Source organism: Channa argus, chromosome 7, assembly GCF_033026475.1.
Source record: "Channa argus isolate prfri chromosome 7, Channa argus male v1.0, whole genome shotgun sequence".
Taxonomy (NCBI): Eukaryota; Metazoa; Chordata; class Actinopteri; order Anabantiformes; family Channidae; genus Channa; species Channa argus.
The window spans coordinates 1,540,969-1,561,738 of NC_090203.1; the positions used below are offsets into that span (position 1 = coordinate 1,540,969).

Here is a 20,770-nt window from a genome sequence, read left to right on the forward strand (position 1 = left end):
ACATCACATTTAATTGTTTGCAAACTTAGTACTTGCACATTTGGTACATGTCGATGCTAATACTGTTGCGCTTTTCCTCGTGTTGCCGTTTGAACGCTGTACTGTAGGTGTCTTCAGTGCTGGAACTTTAATTCAATTACAAATGTGAGCACCGCTTCCTCCTCTGGCTAAAAGCTGCATTCAGCACACACTTCCTCAGCAGCTCCCTGTGACAGCTGCTCCACGTGCTCCCTCTGTTTACATTCTGCGCAGGAGGCACGCGCTGGCGCTTCTCAAACTCTTATTGGCTCGACGTCACCGAGCGCCCTCCCCAGGGCGTGACTTGCACGCGGAAGCGGTTTCTGTGCCTCGAAAAAAGTGAGCGAAAACTCCGCAAAGTGAAGGAATTAGCTCAAGTTACCGACGCCGGGTGACGTCTGTGCTGCTGCCGAGTCGGCAAAGTTTGACCGGAATGTGCGGAAAGCTGCCTTTTAATCAAAAAACCTCTCAGCGACTCGCTGTCCGCTAGCAGTGAACAAGGGCTCCGGTGACTCGCGGTAAATCGGACTTTTATCCGAACATTAGCCCCCACATGCATTATCCTCCCGCAGAGGAGCGTGGATTAACGCCGCGAGAACAGTTCGCCGATGCTCGTTTGTGAAAATCGATCTTCAAATTTAAACATTTAGCGGGTTTGTGTGAACCGGGAACGGGCATGCGCAGTGGGGGCGACCAGGAAGACGCGGATATAAGGATTGGCGCCGGCGCCACAGCTGATGCATTCATTCATTCTTCACGGAGGAGGTAAGACCACCGAGCCTGCAACAACCTTTATGCTCCTTTTTATAGCGTTAGGACGGATTTCTGCTGCTGCGATCTTCATTGGTTTTATACCGTGCGCTTAAATGGGGACTTTTTCTAACGTAGTTTGGTGCTAAATGGGTTTAGATGTGGAGCAGTCAGGGGCAGCAACCACATCCGAGTTTATTACGTTGTCTTGTAATTTTGGCTTATTTGAAGTTGTTGCCACTTGTTCTGTAAAGTCCATCGCTTAGTTTACACCGTGTGTTCGCGCCTGCGGACGTGATTAGTGATGTTGTTAGTTGGGTTTTAGTGGAGACATTCTGTCCCGAATGGCTCTTGTAACTTTAAACCATTAGAAAAGGGATTTGAACGCGTGTTTTTCCCGTTTCCCTCCAAGTCGAGCATATATTTAGTTGTTTGCTTGCAAAAGCAGCAGGTCGTCGTTTATCGATCTCGGGCTTTGCTGGTTGTTGTTGACCTAGTTAGCAGTTCTCCGGCTGCGTTTGCTAATTACAGTAACGTTAGCTGCCCCACTGCTCCGCTTCGCGGTGGTGTTGGCTTTGCCCACTTTACTGCTGCTTAGTGGGCTTGAAAAGGGTCTGTGTTTAGATGTGTGCCCCACAAGAGTTTATTCCACCGGCCGAAGCTAGTTTTAAGCCCATGCGGCTTATTTTAGCGGTAATTTGTACTCGTTTTCCCCGCGGACCAAGTATTGGTTTGGGGAGGCAGGACTCAAATCCTCCCGCTTTGGCGCTGCGGAAATTGGCGCGTCTTTGAGTTTCAATACTCGATAAAAGTTGCAATTTGAGCAAGTTTCCCCATTTAAACCTCTCAAAAGACCCCTAGAGATGTGTGCCTCGTCACCCAAGACGGTGGACTGTGGTTGGGACGCGGCATTTTTAAGCTTTTTTTGTTTGAAATCGAGGGAGCGAGCAGCCCCCCCCTTCTTTCGGCTGCACTAGCTCACCGAACCCGGCTGCCGAGTTTGCCCCGTTCATCACACTTTGTCTGGTCCCCTTTGTGCCGTGAGGTGATCCGTGTGGTGCTCGTTCCGTGCGGAGCTTCGGCTTCGGGGAGGGAGCACGTCTTCGTGTCGTGGCGCTACTTTTGCTCCTCAGTCGTGGTCACAAGCTAACATGTCCCCACTGTGTTATCTCGAGCTAACCACGACTTCGAACTGGCACCGTGAACGCGACCCGGATCATTCTGCGGTTAACACGAGCTTCAGCGGGTCCTTCGAGGCATCATACGATTCATTTAGTTATGCTGCTGTTCTCTGCGTTTTAAAGGCTTATGCAACCTCATTTGGGAAACACTTGTAGTTGCTCTAACATGTACTTGAGCTCGTTGGGCCCAGTGGCTCCAGATAATGGCCCCTGATGTGTAACGAGGCCATGAGATGTTCTAGGACAGTTGGACTGTGGCATCTGAAATCGCATGTTAACATCCCACATGACTGATGTGTCTCCCCTGTTTTCTCCCTCTCTGCAGCGTAGCCATACACACGGTTGACACCATGTCCAGACGCAGGTAAGCAGCCTTTGGGGTCCTCAGCTTGTGGTGCGGGTCACATGGGCCCTCGCTGTAAAGAGGAGTGGGCTTCTTTATCTGGGTGAAAAGACTGAAACCAACACGGTGATGATCATATTTTGATTGATGGTGACGTGCTGCTTCTGTAGTTAAGAGTTTGGTTGTATGACAAAGGCCTTTGATACCTAATGTGCTAAGTTTGCCCAAATCCACCCTGAGTCATTGATTTTAGACAATACAAACTTTTATTTGACTTTTTTTTGTTAAACTCGTTTTCATTCCTCCTTTAATCCCACACATACTCTGTACTAAGTGCACATCACATGAGTACAAGGCCAATGAGGGTAATTGTCCTATTTCAATACATCTCGGTGTCATTGTGCAGCAGTTTCATGGTCCAAATTACTGATCCTGGCCCTGATTTTAATCAAGGATATCAAACAGATTAGCAGCTAAGGTTGAAGCATGAAGAATAATATCTTCGTTTTAGTCATGGAAACCCCTCCGCAGCATGTTTGGATCTAATTCATCCAACTTGAGTGAATGAGAATCTTACTGTGGGCTTCAAGCTAAAATGGCAGATTCTGCCCATTTACAATTTAGAATGACTAACATGGCAAAGTGTTGCTCCTAGTAGTAAGTACAAGGGCACCGTTTTGGGTTTGTGCCTATTGATTAACAAATGCTGGGAGTCAAAGTCGCACAGGAATCCTGTAGGTCATCATGTTAATCTAGTTTTTATTTATTTCAGTGAACGCATCACACTTCAAGCCAGAGATTCAAACGCGCCCGAGTCCACTGTCAGACTCCCACTGAAGAAAAGAAAATCAGAGGTTTGTCTGAGTCCTCACTAATAGCAAATCTTGTCTTTATGGTCTTTCTGTAATGTAATCTCAGACTCACCAGTTGTTTCTGTTCGTCGTTCAGCCGTCTAAGAAGAAGCTACAACCTGTCATCAAAAAACAAAGCTATGAAATACAGGTCAGTGTGTATCTCTGTCATTACCTCTGAAAGATTGTGTTTATAACTGATAAGTGCTGAGTCCACCCCTCCCTGCCCAGAACCCCTCCTTCTCCTACATTGGCAGCATCCATTTTGTTTCTCAGTTTACAGTATCTGACCATTTTTTAATGTTGGACTTTACTGTAAACTATATGCTGTAAACTTTTTATATACCTTTAAGAGGAAAGTTTAAAAGTGATGGCTGTAATCTGTAGCCGTGCTGTTTTTAGCATAGTTAGCTCTTGAAGTTGTTGTAGGATATCAGTCAACTGTCTTTTAGCTTAAAGATTTGACAAAAGTCTGTTTTTAGATCATTTTATAGATGGATTTGGGTGTTGCCCTCGTTGCAAAAAGCTTTACTCATCTTTTGTGTATCTTTTTTTTTTTTTAAACCAGACGTGTTGGTCAGAGGATGGAGCGAGTCCCTGTGTTCTCATCGAAACTCCCCACAAGGAACTGGAGCTGTCTGATCAATCAAGTTTCAAACAGTACTCATTCAAAAACCTCTTCATCAAGGCCTCCCCCATCCCCCACCTCAGGTAATGTGTGTTGCAGTTTTTCCACTTCATGCTGAGACCCTTTTGTTGTTGAGATGTGAATTCACCCAAATCTATTCAGGGTTTAATGCCCTTGTTAACTGTGCATTCTGTAAATGTGAATTGATCCAATCTGAAGGTTTCATTTAAAGCTGGATACTTTCATTCCCAGTTTCCCAAGTTTAACTGCATACAAAGTACAGGCAGAACAACAGTTTTGTTCATGATTTATTTATTTCTTTTATTAAATGGCAAAAAATGCAGATATAAAATGGCATCCACATTTTAAATCTATAGAAGGGTAAAGAGCAGTCATGCTGCAATATCTACTGCATTGTTGTATTGCACTTTCTGAAAACGAATGTAGGTGTTGCAAGAAATTCAACTTTATTTATACAGCGACAATTCACAACAGTCATCTCAAGGCAATTTAGAGAATAAAATCATGACTATAAAGATGTACCCTGGGCAACAGTGGAGAGGAAGCAGACAATAAAACTTATTAATGCACAAACGTGAAACACATCAGCCAAACACTCCCGTCCACTAGGTGGCATGATTTTCTATCCTAAAGTATTTAATGTTGACCCTGGTAAGAAATGCAGCAGTGTGCCTGGCTGGTGTATTTGACAGAGGTTTAGACTGAAGGAGCAGAGCAGATTGCATGTTTTTAGCCTGTATGTGGCGCTGAGCTGTAGAAATGAAGTGGAAGCATGTGAATAATGACGTGTGGTGTTTTCTGTTCCAGCTGGGCCAGTTCAGATGACGTGTGGATCAAAATGCTCAACAAAGAGCTGAAGTACGTCCACGATAAGAGCTACCTGCAGCGGCATCCCAAACTTCAGCCCAAGATGAGGGCAATTCTGCTCGACTGGCTGCTCGAGGTGAGAGAGTGGTTGCTTTTACATGTTAGTGGTGTTTTCACAGGTACAGAAACTTAGAATCGTCACCATTTGGAATCAGTGGGTCTGTTAAACCGTGTCTGTCATGTGTATGTGCAGGTGAGTGAGGTCTACAGCCTCCACCGGCAGACCGCCTACCTCGCTCAGGACTACTTTGACCGCTTCATGCTGACCCAGCAGAACGTCAACAAGGATTACCTGCAGCTGATTGGCATCACAGCTCTCTTCATCGCCTCCAAAATAGAGGTGAGTCCCTCAGCATCCAGCCAGAAATACACGCAGGCTTTTCTGTTGAAGTGCAGGGAATTTGTTCCTGTGCAGCTCAAAGCTGTGGAAACTAGTTTAGTTCCACAGCCTCAAAATTAAATCTACATACGACATGTATGCTGTGCAGTAAAACCCCATTTATTTCCACATTAAGACTGGATTATGTAATATGACTATGAATATCAGAAGACATGTTATCCAGCTTCTGACCGGGGAAAAAAAACACGCTACAACACGGATCTTTCATAACTTTACAGACCACGATGTTCTACATCTGGTCTCATAAATTTGGAACCTGTTAACACTTTGAGGGCAGGGTTCAGTTAATGTTCTAGCAAAGAGACCTGAAATTATTAATTTCTCTTCTTTCAGGAAATCTACCCTCCTAAAATCTATGAGTTTGCCTACGTCACTGATGGAGCCTGCGACATATGGGACATCCAGCGCACAGAACTTCACATACTGAAGGTATAACCCCCCACTCACCATGCACCTGTGCTGTCTGCTGTCACCTTCACTCTACGTACATTTCTGACATGCGTGTTTGTCTTCCTGCAGGCGTTGGACTGGAATCTGTGTCCGGAGACGCCCATCTCCTGGTTGAAGTTGTACGCTCAGGTGGACGCTCAGAAAGAGGGAGAGAACTTCCTGGTGCCGCAGTTCTCACAACAAACTTATATCCAGATCACACAGGTACCAGAGCACCTGCTGAAAGGCTGCATCACAGATCTCTAGTTCTTTTTACAGATTCCTCGAAGCACTGCACAGTAACTTTGATAACACGCTAACCTTTGACCCCTGTGTTGTAGCTGTTAGACCTGTGTATGATGGACATCAACTCGCTGGACTACAGCTACAGTGTTCTGGGTGCAGCCGCCTTCTGCCACTTCTCCACCTTTGATGTGGTTCATAAAGTCTCAGGTAGGTTGTGATGTCACAGCTGTTACCTGAACAGTTAAAATTAGCTGAGCTTTATGGAATTCCACTTGAGTTTTATCCTTTTCTAAATTTCTAGAATAAAATTGTCATATTGATTGAGAAATGCAGCAAGTTAAAAAGAAAATGGGGAAAATCTGTAAAGACAAAACCAAAATTACTTCTCCAACTTTACAACCTTTTGTCAGTCATAACCTACAACCTTCCATTCTGACCTTTGTGTGGCAGGTCTGACCTGGGAGAGCGTGGCCCCCTGTGTACAGTGGATGAGCCCCTTCATGGATACGCTGCGATCTGAAGCCAGGCCTCAGCTCAAAAACTTCCCTAAAGTCCAAGCGGACGACAGACACAACATCCAGACACACGTGGCCTATCTGGACCTGCTGGTGAGTTACACCCACGACTCCTGTTACAAATGAGCAGCCACAGTTGCTACAGGTTTGCTCAATTAGATGAGGAGGAAAAGGATTAAAATGGAATTTTCCAAACCCTCGTCACACAGACACGAGTGGAAATGTCAACCTCACCCACAACTCCACTGTGGAATTTCTTTGTTTCAAGACATTTTTGGCACTTTTCCACTTCCTAACAAACTTTGACCCAAATGCTCTGAATCCCTAATTAAATTAAACAGTTTTTTTAGAACCTGCAAACGTCTTCCAGTGCAGCAGTTCATCTGCCTGCTGTTTGTAGGGGGATCTGTGAATAAGATGACCTCTACAAAACTTTTACAACTCTTATTTTTACACTTGCTGCTGCTTGTACAAGTTTGATTTTAACCAATTATTAGAAAATGAGCAGCTAATATTTAAATAATAGGAAACTAAGTATTAAGTCATTGGTCTTAATGTTTTTAATCCCAGCAGAGTAAAGCTGTAAGTCTTCCATCTTGATCGGAGGCCTGTAAAAGCAACAGAGGTTCACTAAATGTATTTTCCATGTTGCAGAGAAAAGCTCAGGAGTGTCAGGTGCACAGCTCCAACTGCCAGATGTCTCCTGTTGCCGCTGACGCCATCCTGACTCCACCTAACAGCACAGAAAAACCAGCCAATCCCTGAGCAGGACCCAAGCTGCAGCGACCAACGCTACCTCTCCACTTTGACCTGTGGGCCGACCTCTCAGACCCACACAGATCCACAGTCCAGGACAGGGTTTTTATTTTAAGGAAGACTTCACGTAGCATGTCTTGGATTTGATTTTGGGGTTTTTTTTTTTTTTTTTTTAACACTAAGTTCAGACGTTTTGCTTCCTGTCGATCTTTGTGCAAATCTGAACACATTCAGGAATCAGATTTTTATTAATTTTACTAGTTTGGATTTGGTGTGAACGGGCAGCAGCTACAGGTTGAACAGTTGGATGTGAAGTGGAGCAGCTGGTGGCTTGAGAGGAAACAGTTTGTACCTGTTCAGGTTTTCATGGGAGTTTCACTGGTGCTATTCTGTTCTGCTTTCAGTCAGATTCTCGAAAGAAAGAAATGGGGGGGGGGGAAACCTGGTTTTCTACAGTTAAGTATTACATTCCACTGGGAACCTGATGTGTTTTAAATAAACATCCCTGTCAACTATTGAATTGCATATAAAAAGGTGCAGATATGAACTTTGCATCACCACAGGTGGTAAGTGTGCTGTAGCTGTAGCTGCATTAGCCACAGGACCATCGGACACTTTATTTGCTGTAACGTGATGGAACCTGAAAACTGTGGCTTAATTGCTCCTTCGTTTAATTCTTCGGTTGCAACCCGGGTTGCACGTTTACGTTACATTTCCTGAGAAACTTGACAATTGTGTAAAGTTTTTAGCTTTTTCATTTATGCTTGTATTTATTAATAGGCCTTTAAATATGTACAGGAAAAATTCATATGTATAAAAAAAAAAAAAAAACCAATTCATTGACTAATGAGCTCAGTCTGATTACTGCCAAAGGCAAAAGCTATTTATGATTTTGCTGTGACACCTGTTTAAATTATACAGTTTTTCCATGAAACATTGTGCTAGCTTGTCATTTCTTAGTGCCTTCAAAAGATGAACTGTACAGCTGTGACCGTAAACCTCTGCAGTGAACAAACAACCATGTGAACTGTAAGCAGATGTTCAAGAATGTATCTCTGTAAATAGAGCAATTTACAAATGTCATTTCATTTTATATTGGAATGTTTGAAATAAAGTCTGAGACAAGTTTGCTTCTGTGTGTAAAGTCACAACAAAAACTCACCAGATTTACAAGTGCAGAGGTTTCAGATAAGGAGTTTGCACGTCCAACACTAAATCTGAGGGTATAAAAGAAATTATTTTAGTGTGAAATACTCGATCCCACAACAAGGACTTTCAACTGCTCATCTATTTCAGTTTCACTACAATTTAGAGGTAAATTTATAACAAGTTGAATGTGGATTTGGAGAATCAGAAAACATTTGTAGTGTGAATAAAGGACAGACAATGGTCCGTTTTACCATCGTAGTTCGAATTTCTTCCAGATGTCTTCACTCAGTGGCTGAAGCTGCTGAGGGTAGAAAATCTTGTTGTCATAGTAGAAATAAGGCTGAAGAGAGTCGTCAGTTTTTACTGGCTAAACTTGAATTCAGCAGCATTGTGTCTCTGGTGCATCGGTTTTACTGACCAGTGTTCGTCCTTTTTTCTGTGTGGAACCGAATCAGCAGCAGCTGGAGCTGAATTTAATACTTAATGTACTAACAATACTTCATCCACTGTAATACTTCATTAGTGCTTTGATTCTGGTTTAAAATAAAAAACAACACCTTACTGTAAAAGTATTTCTGCACATACTACTTTTACTTTTTTAGCACATTTTGATTCTCATACATTCAGTGAAGTTTTCAGTGCTTTCATTTTTAAGAGTATTTCTACTTTGTGGTAATGGTACTTTTAAGTAGTATTTCCATGAAGTTTTCCTGTCACTTTTCAGCAGCTGTTTTTCTTCCACAGTGACTATTATTCTACCTTTGTTTGCAGCACAAACGTGAAATGAGTCGGCCATAAACTGCTTTTAAAGGGCAAAATTTCAATGGGAAGTTTAATTAACTAGAACTAAAAGAAGCAAGTTAAGAGACTCAGTGCTTCTATTAGTCAGATTGACACTTAAATCCTACTCTTGAAGTTCTGGTTCTTATAGAGGTGCAGTTTCTAAACCCACCTACAATGAGTTTAGTTCACAGTTTGACCTGATTTATAATTCTGTTTTCTGTGTTCATTATATTATGAATGAGGCTACAGCTCTGAGCAAACACGCACAGTAAAATCACAGGTAGCTACAAACATCAGACAGATAAAAGAGGAGACGCACAAGTTGAGGGTAAACTAAAGCAAACGCGTCTAAAAGTCCTGAGACCAGATGCAAACGAGATTTCAAGTGAAACTGACTTTAGGCAAAACTGACTGTTACAGTTTGTGCACAAATTCACATAATTCTCTAACGAGACATCAAGAGCCTCACAGGTGCTTTTCTAATCGTGCAAAAGTCAAAAATACCAAAGAAGCAGGTGAGAAACGCCTACTTTTACTTCACCGTTTCCCTGACAACACAACTCGGAGACAACAGTATTAACTGCACTTTGTGTGGACAAGTTTCATAAGTTTTACTTTTTGGCTGCAAGTGAACTGTGACACTGTCATTACTGAAGCTGATGTGCTGAAACTCTCAGTTCAGCGTGAAGTTCGTCCTTAATTCAGCTGCAGAGAAAACAAAGAAAAACACTTGAGTGCTGATGAGGACGAACAAAGCAACCGTTGAAGACGACCGTCTTAAGGACCTGTGAGGACACACTGGAGTTACACAGCGTTTTTGCAGACAGAGGCCTCCTTCATATACACCCACCCCCCTTTTTAATAACTCCTATAGAGTGAGTGTATTGTGTCAGCCTGGGAAAGCGCGGCCTCAACACACACACACACACACACACCTTTAAATTTGATAGGACCAGCAAAGTCTTCACTTCACCAAAAGGTCAGTCAGGAAAACACACACACACACACTTTAGAACATTCAGCCACAGACTAAAGGCTGCACCCCCTCCTGATAAAGAGGTCACAGACAATATAGAACAAGCAGACACAAGCGGCCGCAACCCCCAACACACACACACACACACACACACACACCAGAAACCTTTGTTTCCTGTCATCGTTCCTCCTTTTCTTGCCGAATTGTCTCCAGATTTTATATGAAGCCAACAAGTCTTTGTTTTCTGTCTCATCCAACGTTTGTGCTTTTACAACAAAATTCTTCGAGTTCTGGTTCCTCTGCTGCAGCTGAGCAGCGACAGACAGAAAACCGCAGGGGAACAAACCAGAAGGAACTTCACAAACTGTGGAACAGATTTTTGCACAGAAGGACGACGCAGGGGACTTTGTCCCACATCCTTAGAGTGAAATTATGGAGATTCTCACAGCCCCGACTGCTGCTTTGAAGACCAACTTCATCATCACCTCATCCTTTAAATTAGTGCAGACTGGGCCCATGTCCTCACAGAGACAGAGACACACACAGTGTGAAATGAGTCCTCTTTCTGTGTGTCCACTTCTTTGTACATTTGAGGTATTTGCGTATTTCCTTCTTACATTAGAGTCAGACATTGTACTTTTACTTCCTAGCTTCTGATTAACAACAAAACAGCACAACAAGGTTTGTGAAATTCAGCAGATTTCTCCTTTTTTCCCCCTCAGTGTCGCCACAGCGGATCATCGTCCACATGTTGATGTGGCACAGTTTTTACGCCGGATGCTCTTCCTGACACAACACTCCCCAATGTCTGCCGGGCTTGGACCGGCACTGCACAGCTGGTGGGGGGGAATGGGCTGTTAGGGGTTCAGCGTCTTTCCCAGAGACGCTTCAACATATAGCCGGGAACTGGGATCGAACCACTGACCCTGTGGTCCGTGGTCGACTGCCTTTACCATCTGAACATCCTCAACTTTCTCTGATTGTTGAGGATGATTTGTTGTTATATTCAGTGTGTAATAGTATGATATCGACCAAAAACATTTATAAACTGCATGTTTTTGTCATTTTTATCATTATTAATTTAAATAGTGTTTTGTTAGAGTCTGTGCTGCTGCAAATTGTGAATTTTTAAACTACTAAGTAACTCCAGCTGTTACAGTAGTAAAGGTTTGTTGAAGTACTTAAATTGTACTTCAATCGATTCTTGACTTCTTGCTTTTTCCAAATACTGTTTGCAGAACAACAGACTGCAGCTGATGAACAGCACGACACCATCAGGCGGTTTCAGTAAATAACTTCCACAAAGTAAAACCTCACAGTAAGTAGAAGTCAGCCACAGTGCGCTGCCGGTTCACCACAAGGTGGCGCTGTTGCACCAGAACCTTAGAATAAAAAAAGTGTTTCCACAGCACTGATTCAGTGAGACGGTAACAGTCAATGACAGAACCAACAATAAACATTAACTTGGCAATTACAGTAATTTAAGTTTTACGCTCTGATCTCCTGATGGAACATGTGAAGCAAAAGTCCAAACTGAGCTTCTGGGGAAAAACCTTTTTATTAAAAGTCATATACAAAAGGAAAATGTTCATGTTAAGCTGCTATAAAATGTCCATATGTACATTATATCACACAGATCAACACTGCTCAGTACTTCATCTAATAAGTCTGAATTTGACTCATACACATTTTAAACTGCTTTAAAAAACAGATTTATGACAACAGACACGCGGACGCCCCCTTAGAAAAAGACCCGTGTTGCTTCATTTAGATGCATAGCTTTAAGTAGAATTCTTCAAGGGCTCACTTGATTTCAATTTTTCTTTTTTTAAATTCAGGTACATAAAAAGGGAAAAAGTTAAAGAAACTCAGGATTTTTTTTTCCCGCTAAAACCCCAGATTTTAATTCCTGTTTTGCAAAACCAGTCAAACGTGTGACTTTGTCGCCATTTTGTCTGCAGAGGATTGACACACGCACGTCTCCTGTAAGAACGTCTAACAACATTTGAAATAAATTCTGATTGTACTCTTTGCTTGCTCCGACACCACCTCACAACGCACCTTTACTCTACATTCATCAGAAAGACAACTGGGTAAGAGGTGGACAGCAGGGCTGGGGATCGACCATCACATACTAAGGCTGGGAAACGTTTGCACACACGGCCTAACAAACCAACGTCTTTGATTTCAAACATAAAGTCATAAAGGCTCAGGTGAAAGACTTTTCTGACCTTCTTGGTCAAAATGTACCTGCATATAAGAAAATAAAATAATAATAATAACAACAACAACAACAATAATAATGAATTCGAATTTGACATTGTCAAACGGGATGTTTACTGCAGCAGTTGTGCTGGTAGATGTTACAATGTGAGGTATAAAACAGAAGATCTGCTCCTGTTTGGCAAATGTAACTTCTCTGTTTCTTTTGGTTTTGAACTGTTGTAACGAAGGTCTGTGAAAATGTGGGATCAGCGTCCAAACAGGGCTGAACACACACCGATGCTTCTTCTGACCATTAACACAAACACACACACTCGAACTTTGTTAACATGGTGGACAACCAACTGCCCAAGAGCAGGGGAGCTCGTGGGGGTCTCTACAAGGGTGTACAAAAATAATCTCATCTGCAAACATCCTATCAAAGCGTATTTACACGTTGGAGTGTTTCACCAGGAAAACAGATTCTGCTCGGAATTAGTGCAACAGGAAGGTGGAAGAATCTACAAGCTGGTTATTGTTTGAGCTCTAGTGAATGAGTGGACGCGCAGAAAGCAGCAGTGGATGTTTCTGGCTCATCCTCTTAAATTCACCGTTTGCAGGCTCTGGGTTGTGCAGTGGGGTCAAATTAAAAGGGTTCGTGTGGAGCTAAAGAGATTCAGTGCTACGTTACGATGCCCTTAAAGAAGAATTCGAAGTTCGGCTTTTAAAGGTTCCCATCAAGGACCTAATGTTGCTGCTGCAATTAATGAAGCACAATGATTCAGAAGAAAGCTGCAGTCACCCAGAAGACTCTTTAAGCCACGTTATCAGCGGAGCAACAGGCAGAAATAAATATGGCCCAGTGGACTGTTTTAAACAGAGATACATGTTGGATGGCGTTTCCTGTGTAAAGCTGCCACAAGTTACAGTATTTCAAGCCTTTAAGCTCAGACCTCCAACGTCTCCGTCCTGGTTCCTGTTCACTACATGAACAAACCTCAGAATCACAGACTTGACCTCCAGCGACCTACACGAGGAACCAGAGCTGCTGCGTTCGTATCACGTCACGGTCAAAGACGTCGTTCTATTTGTGATGCCTGTTGCAGACAGAGGCCGTTGATGTGAAATATTTCAATAATACTAAAGTGCAATTTAGAGTTTAAATTACCTGTAACTATGTTTGTTACAAAAAAAACCTTTGTAATTGGGAATTTACTGAGCACTGAATAATACGTTTCTTGCTGCAGTTTTTGGAATGTTAACACTTTGAAAACTTTCCCTTGTTTTTTATGAAAAGCAGTATGAACTCAGGCACTGAAGTAAATGCTGTTTACTGAACCACGTTCTCTGCAAAAGGTTCCGATTTTCCTCTGTCACATGGTTTTAGGAGTCGTTTTGAATACAGGAATCCATCTCTACAGGTGACAGTCTTCACTTTAACCTGCTGCACAAGATCAGCAATGTGTCCACATGACTCAGAATTAAACATGTGAAAAAACTAGATAAGTGCAGGAAGCAGTAAATGTCACTGAAGAGTAGAAGTTTAATCTAACAAACAACCTGAACGAACCTTCACCTGATTTTCCCACAAACTAATTTAGTCTAAATCTACCCACAGAGCCACTTAACACTTAGTGCGGTTTGTTTTACTCACATTCACGTTTCTCTGCTCGTTTCCTCCTCATGACGGACTGCTGTCAGGGTGAAGGTTTGTCCCGCCTCCATCAAGGCCAGCAGCCAATCCTGAGCGAGGGTTTTGAGACAGTACCTCGTGCAGCCAATCACAGCTCATGGCTCTGTGTGCACCTCCACAGGTGACTACTGCCCATCATCAGGTCTGTGGGGGCTGAGCTGACAACACTGATACTTTAGTATTTGTGTCACAGTTTGATTTCATACTCTATTGAAATATTTTATGCCTGGTGTTACATTTATTCACATTCACCAGACATGAAGGGTGAGTTCATGACAGGAGAGACACCGTGTCCTACATTTGTTCCTACTTCTGTTGCTTTTTCAACAGCCTGTGTTCTCTCTTAAAGAAATAACGGTTGAGCCATTTCCCTGAATGCTGACATTTAATCAGCCAAAACAACAGATCTGTGTGACACACACTTCCACCAATGGCCTTTGTCAAATGTCACAGACGGTGGAGGTTTGCAGCAAATGTTATGTTTTCCAGGAAAAGCAATAACACAAAATCACAGTCACACTTTATTCGGCCTGATCTTCAAAGTATAAATGATCAAAGGTTGGTTTAGAAACTGACCACAGGCCCGACAGGTGCGCTTCATTCACGGACCTCCATATTCATTGTGTGTCAGGTGGTTTGTGTTAAACTGATTAACAGTGAGACTCTACCCGTTATGTTTATTACCCGTTCGGCCTTTTGTAGAAACTTGCTGTGTGAAACGGTGTTTAACTGTTAATGTGGAGATGTTCTCTGGATTTTGGTAATTTTTTGTTTGTTTGTGTCAAATTTAACAGGAACACGAACGCAGCAGAACTGAGTCCCTCTGCTTCCCCGTCTGCATTTACTGTGTGAGGGTTGGGGGGGGGGGGTTTGCGGTGCCCCCTAGTGATTCTGAGGCAGGGGGTCGTGGCTGTGGCTCCTCTGTATGTAGGCCATTGCGTCCCTGTACGTGAGGGCCAACTGAGGCCGGTCGTACATCTCGCTCAGAGCCTGGAACTTGGGGCCCCAGCGGGACAATCTGTCATGAACAAACCCTCCTCCGTCACCCTCCTCCTCGTCACCCAGGCCGTTGGTGATGTTTGGACGAGACGCAGCCGACCCCAGAGAGCTGAGGCTTCCTGCCGACGACCCCGAGCCCTCCACACACCAGACGTGGTAGGCATCAGGTGGGAACACTTCGCTGTCGTTGTCCGCCTCCCAGATGATTCGTGCCACGTAGCTTTTAAAGTCCACATGAGAGCGAGACGCTGCCTGAGTGCTCTCAACGTAGCTGCACACATCACCTGCCTCCGTGTCCCTGCCCACAGGTGTGGTGTAGTTGGTGTAGGTTGAGTCGCTGTTGTGGTGGTGATGAGGGTGTGGGATGCTGAGGTAGGGGGCACCTGAGCTGCAGGAGGAGCTGGATGGGTGAACCTCCTCCTGGGAGCCTGGAGAGGATTTGATGAGTGGGGCGGTGGTACAGGACGAAGACTGGGACAAACTGGAGCACAGGGGCCGCTTCAACTCGGTGATATCATAACCGTTCTGGAAAAACATAAAAAAAACTATTAATATTTTAGAGGTAGAATAATGTCCCTGGACGTCCCAGCTGATTATTAAAAGCTGATCTAAATAACCAGCAATTTTTGCCAAAGCTTTTGTGCACATACAGAACATGTACAAATTAGCACCATTAACTCTTTATTTTCCTAATATTTGTGTGACAGCTGTTACCTCTTCTTGTGCATAATATAATAATAACAGTACAGTTCTATTTACTAAATCTTTTGTTTGAGGCTGTGGACTGAATTTCGAATTATAACCTTAAGGTCCATTTACTCCAATTTAAAACTAAACTCACGATTGTGAATATATCGCCACAACAGGACAAAAGTGAATTTTTTTTTTTATTTCACCAACTCACTTCCTGTTCAGCTTTTCACAGTATGTGCACGTTAAAGTCAGAAACACAGTCGCCATGTAGTGTGTGTACCTGGTCCTGCTCCCCTCCCCCCTCCTCGTTATAGTTGAGGATGTTTTCTCGGATGTCCTCCCAGCTCTCGTGTTCAGCAGGGATGTGGTAAACTCCTCGCTTCCTGAACTTGTTACGACTGCCTTTCTGGTTCCACACCGTCACCGCCACCAGCACCGCTGCACACGCACACACACACACACACACACACAGAACGAGGAGAATCATATTAATATGCATCTTTGCGTGAATGTAATTCTGCACCACAGGGACAGATTTCATTTCCTTCCTGTACATTTGCAGCAGCGACTCATTAAATCTGTTCTGTGAAGTCATTTACAATGTTCATCTAGAAACATTGATATCATTGCTACAAACATGTGAAATAACAATGTGCTCATTATGGCCAGAATAATTCATCTTTAGTGTCCTTTAGAGAAAAACCTCCTTAATTCACCGGAAACAAAAAACAAGCAAAAAGAAAAAGTGTTGACCGGGACTAGAGGTGACATCATGAATCATTATGAATTTATCCATTCAGATGTGTTTACATTTACATGCAGACACATTTGTTTACTTTACATAACTAAAATCTCTCTATGTCAGCAGCGTCTGCAGATTTCTGATCAATGCTAATGGAAAATGTATTGATCATTACAGTATGTTGTTACACAAGCTGGGAACAAACAGGCTTCAGAGGACACAGGCTATATATCTCTATACGACTATAAGAGAATTTGACTGAAAACAGACATGTTGATGTTAAAAAATGGCGTCTTCATGGCTTCAATCTTTGACAAGATGTTTGCCTGTCAAAAATATTTTTGTAATTTCTATTAATTGAAACAATTTGGAGTAATTTTGCACATTAGAAAAAAAGACAAATGTGATAAATGATCCCAGTTTCCTAATGTTTTTCTTTTGAGATGAGTTTTTTGGTTCAGTGTAGTTTAGTTAAGCTACTGTCCATCACTTTATTCTTTCTCAATATGCCCAGTAAATCACCATCAGTCTCTTACCGAAGAAGACGAGCAGACACATGCTGATGGCAAGAATGGAGCTGGGGCTGAGGGCAGCTAGCCGGTGACCTTTTAACCGCCCCAGCTCGCAGCGCTGACCCCTGAATCCTTCCTGACACCGACACCGGTAGCTGTCGGGTGACAGCGCCTGGCAGTTGCCTCCATTACGGCAGGAAGAAGGTCCGCAGGGCGAGGGCACACAACGCTGCTGACCTGAGTCATCTGTCACCATCACCTGACCACTAGGACACCTGGAAGACAATGAAGAGGGATGAAGTACAATACATTTAGAAAGTAAACTATCAGAGAGTCTATTGCTAAACGTGTGCCGTTTACCTGCACTGGTGTTTCCTCCACAGGTCGATGCAGCGCAGCGGGCTGCGGCACGGTTGGCCGCTGCAGGCGTCGCTGTAGCACCCTGACGTGACGCCCCGCTTCTCCAGCACCATCACCAAATCTCGGCTCTGCCCATCCAGAGGGAGGAGCTGGCCATTAAAACGAACGTCCCGCAGACATCCTGCAGGAGACAAAGTTCATTTTAGTTTAGATCCAGACAATTGTTAGATTTATCACAGTATGTCTGCTATAAATACTACTGGTAATACTACAAAGGGAATCTGCACTGCTGATGGGGTTCAGACAAAAGGCAGCCGATGGTGACGCTTCTTTGTTTTTTGCAGCTCTCTTGTTCACATGCTCCAAACCAGGTGCATATGAACAAGAGCTCCAACTTTCTTTTCTGCATTCTTCATTCGCTTTGATGAATCTCACCCACGCAGGAGTTTTGAAATGAAGGCATTTAAATGTGAGAGTGCTGATGAGGGCAAGTGGCAAAACCCTTTTTGATTTGTCCTTTAGATATTCAGCAAGTTAAAATAGACATGGACATTGTCTGCCCTTGTTTCTGGAATGCAGTTTGCAACACATATGAAAAAGGTTGTTATTACATCTCTGACTTAAGCTGTTGAAGGACAGCAGACCTGAAAACAGCAACTTTTCACTGAAAATGTGTAGTGTAGTGTTCAAATGGGTGCATAAACAACTTATCTACTTAGAACTTGGTGGAAAAAGGCAAAAAAAACATATTTAGAAAACATGACACAGTGCTAAAACTTTTAGTCACCGACAGAATCCAGGTCTCACCCTGAAAATCAGTCTTGTCTCCAGATTTTAGTCCGTTGCCGATCATGACGCTGGCTGGGTGAACCACGATCTCCCTCCTGTTGCCAAGTCGGGCCTCAGCCTCCCGAGAGCCCCCGCCCTGCTCTAGCCGAAGGGTGAACAGGTTGTCATGGCGAGTGAGGCTGACCAGGACCCACTGTCCAATATCCACCCGCTGGCCAGTGAGCCGCAGAGCGTGGGCACCGTCCCCAAGGTTGGCACGAACAGAGAGGTGACCCTCCATGATCTAAGAGAGAAATGATGAGATCCACATATTACAGCATTAAACCTAAATAGTCCAGACGTCTGGCGGGAGGTCAAACGACACTGAGGTGAACCGACCTCCAGCACGATGTACTCGCTGGCCTCCCGGGATGTCACAGAGACCAGGGTACCGGAGGCGGATCTGGTTCGGAGGAGCAGCTGGATGTTTGTGCGTCGAGAGCTGCCGCCTCCTCTCAGCTGATATCGCACAGCGCTGCCTGAATCGAAGGAGAACTCTGGGACAGCTGACAGGGGGCGAGGAGATATATAAAGATTTGACGTTCCACATATACGTGTCAACATCACCACATCGACTTGGCTGTTTCATTCATTGTAGTTTAGTTTCTAAATGTATTGATAAAGCAGGAAAACACACAGATGGTCTCTCACCCTTGTCACACTTGTGTCCAGTGTATCCTGGGAGGCACTCGCAGCTGAAGGAGCCCCAGTCAGCAAGACAGGAGGCGTGAGCACCGCAGGAGGGACTGTCTGCCGTCACACACACCCCGTCTGTCAGCCTACACCCAGGGCTGCTGTCCACGCTCTCGCCTGGAAACGCCAGGTCATACACCTGAGGGACGGAGGGAACCTCATTCAGTAAAATCAGCTTTATCCTTTTTTTAATGATTTATTATTATCGTCCATGCTAAACACTTTCTTCACAGCCTTTATAGAAGATGCCAGTTGACACAAAATGCCTGCTGCCTATTATCATTCAATGCCGACTGCGTTTGACATGCACAGAATTCTCCAACATGCTCGTGGTTGTCAGTTGGAAGCCGTGCAGTGGTTGCATTTTGGGCTTTGTCGCACCATCTAATTGCATCAACTCCAAAAGGTGTTTTGAATTTATGAAGAAATAGAGAAATCGGCTTTGACTTCAGAGCAAAGCTTTGTGTTGTACTGTTCTCGTTCATTTTTTTAAATCTTTTTTTTTTTCCAATAAAAAGATGCAAAGTTTTCATCCCCAGGAAGCTTGAATGCAGCAACAATAACTAAACATTTTGATGTTACTCGAGTGGCAGTGAACACTTTGGAGGCACAACCATGATTCATGCTCAGGGAGCCATAAATGTCCTTTGTTCTGATCACAGCTGGATCTCGCCAACATAACAAGAACAGTTGTTAGGGAAATATGGAATAAAATGTAGTGTTTGCTTGAAGCTGTCAACTAAACTTTAATCTTTCTCTGTTCACTGTTTAGCATCCAACTACTTTGTTTGTGAAAGAATTAAGTTATTAATCCAACACCGACTCAACAAATGTGTTTCCTTATGAGTTATATACAACTTAAACACTGGAAATGTTCTTATAATGACTCTTAAAAAAAGATTGTGACTTATGTTGATGGTTTTAAAATTAATGCCTTTTTAAAATCAACTGTCGTTGACCTCCAAACATATGATGCACTGCTACGCTGATAAGTAGACCTCCAACATCATAACTGTGCTGCTGCTCGTTATGGGTGACAACATGATCGCACCCTCTCAACTGACTAGAAGAAAGAGACATAAACACAAGGCACTGTGGGTAGAAGGAGGCAGATGCAGAGCTGAGCTTCCTATTTGGTGAAGGCTTTCGTGGTGGTTTTAACTGAGCAGCACGATGATTCTTTTCATTTATATTCTATTTTGAACCATGATGTTGGCCCTGGCTGATGTACCAAACTCATACCACCATCTGTTCCACCACTACCCACCGCCAGTATGCACACACCAACAATCAGACACAGATACAGATGTACTAACATTAAAACTGCCTTCTCACGTGGATGACATGCTAAAAATCTTTGGGATGTAAAAATTCACACACGCACCTGAGTGTCCACCACCAGGTTGCGAATGCAGCCGACAAAACTGCGGTAACGGTGGGTAGAAGACGTTTCCTTAATTCCTCCCAACTGAAGAGGCTGGAACACGTTCAGATACCTGAAGACGACGAAGCGGTGGAGGAGCAGAAGAAGAGAGAGGGAGGACACAGAAGAGAAGAACAGAACAGGAGTCAGGGTAGGAAAAGAAAAAGAACAGAAGGATGAGCAAGAGGAGAATATGGAAACAAATGATAGGAATAGGAAGGATAGGAAGAGCGTAAGGATGAGTAAGAGGGATAATTGTTTGATGGGAAGAGAGAAAAACAACATGCACTTGAGATTCAAATTTGCAAGTCTCTCTGTTAATTATTTTTTTTAGGACTGAACAGCGAATGCAGACGAGCAGCGACATGCACAGCTTCACTGTCTCCGGGTTTGCGCTCACCTCTGGTTCCCGGGAGTCTCTCCTTCCACTCTGCAGCTCGACTCATCCACCTCCTGAGTGTCACCCCCAACACCCTCCTGCTCATTAACTGCCAGCCCCCCACACAGATCCAAAATCATCTGGACAGCCTGAACACACACAGATGGAGACACACCGCCGTCACCTACCTTCACTAGCTACGGTCTGGAAAAGGGGCATCTCATGTTGCTATGTTGTAAACTAGCTTTAATATTATAAGTAGCACTTACTGTACTGTGGACAGTTTGAGACTATATTGTAAGAAAAAATAACTAGTTTCTAGTGAGTCATACT

General features: G+C 43.6%; 2 protein-coding genes across 2 annotated transcripts in view; one reads left to right on the top strand and one right to left on the bottom strand.

Annotated features, from left to right (window-relative positions):
* The first annotated feature begins 347 nt into the window (after nt 1-347).
* On the top strand, nt 348-8,130 carry ccne2 (cyclin E2). Its single transcript, XM_067511718.1, has 12 exons — nt 348-783; nt 2,275-2,313; nt 3,065-3,146; nt 3,241-3,294; nt 3,712-3,854; nt 4,600-4,735; nt 4,853-4,999; nt 5,393-5,488; nt 5,579-5,713; nt 5,830-5,941; nt 6,185-6,342; nt 6,904-8,130. Exons 1-12 carry the CDS (start codon nt 695-697, stop codon nt 7,012-7,014), a joined length of 1,302 nt encoding a protein of 433 aa, XP_067367819.1. The 5' UTR covers nt 348-694; the 3' UTR covers nt 7,015-8,130.
* A 3,292-nt stretch (nt 8,131-11,422) lies between these two features.
* The window catches only part of si:dkey-22o22.2 (neural-cadherin), a 101,402-nt gene continuing 92,054 nt past the window's right edge, over nt 11,423-20,770 (bottom strand). The window contains exons 26-34 of the mRNA XM_067511715.1: nt 20,459-20,586; nt 20,020-20,131; nt 18,594-18,774; nt 18,282-18,448; nt 17,922-18,186; nt 17,115-17,295; nt 16,779-17,029; nt 15,781-15,938; nt 11,423-15,332 (exon numbers count right to left, since the gene is read on the bottom strand). Coding sequence (XP_067367816.1) covers nt 14,691-15,332; nt 15,781-15,938; nt 16,779-17,029; nt 17,115-17,295; nt 17,922-18,186; nt 18,282-18,448; nt 18,594-18,774; nt 20,020-20,131; nt 20,459-20,586 — 2,085 coding nt within the window. The 3' untranslated portion in view covers nt 11,423-14,690. The remainder of the gene's footprint in view (nt 15,333-15,780; nt 15,939-16,778; nt 17,030-17,114; nt 17,296-17,921; nt 18,187-18,281; nt 18,449-18,593; nt 18,775-20,019; nt 20,132-20,458; nt 20,587-20,770) is intronic.

Excerpts from the sequence above, each read along its gene's own strand:
- ccne2 (XM_067511718.1), top strand. The coding sequence starts at position 695 with ATGCGCAGTGGGGGCGACCAGGAAGACGCGGATATAAGGATTGGCGCC. Across the intron at positions 3,147-3,240 it reads TGAAGAAAAGAAAATCAGAG|CCGTCTAAGAAGAAGCTACA; the intron begins GTTTGTCTGAGT and ends TTCGTCGTTCAG. Across the intron at positions 4,736-4,852 it reads TGCTCGACTGGCTGCTCGAG|GTGAGTGAGGTCTACAGCCT; the intron begins GTGAGAGAGTGG and ends GTGTATGTGCAG.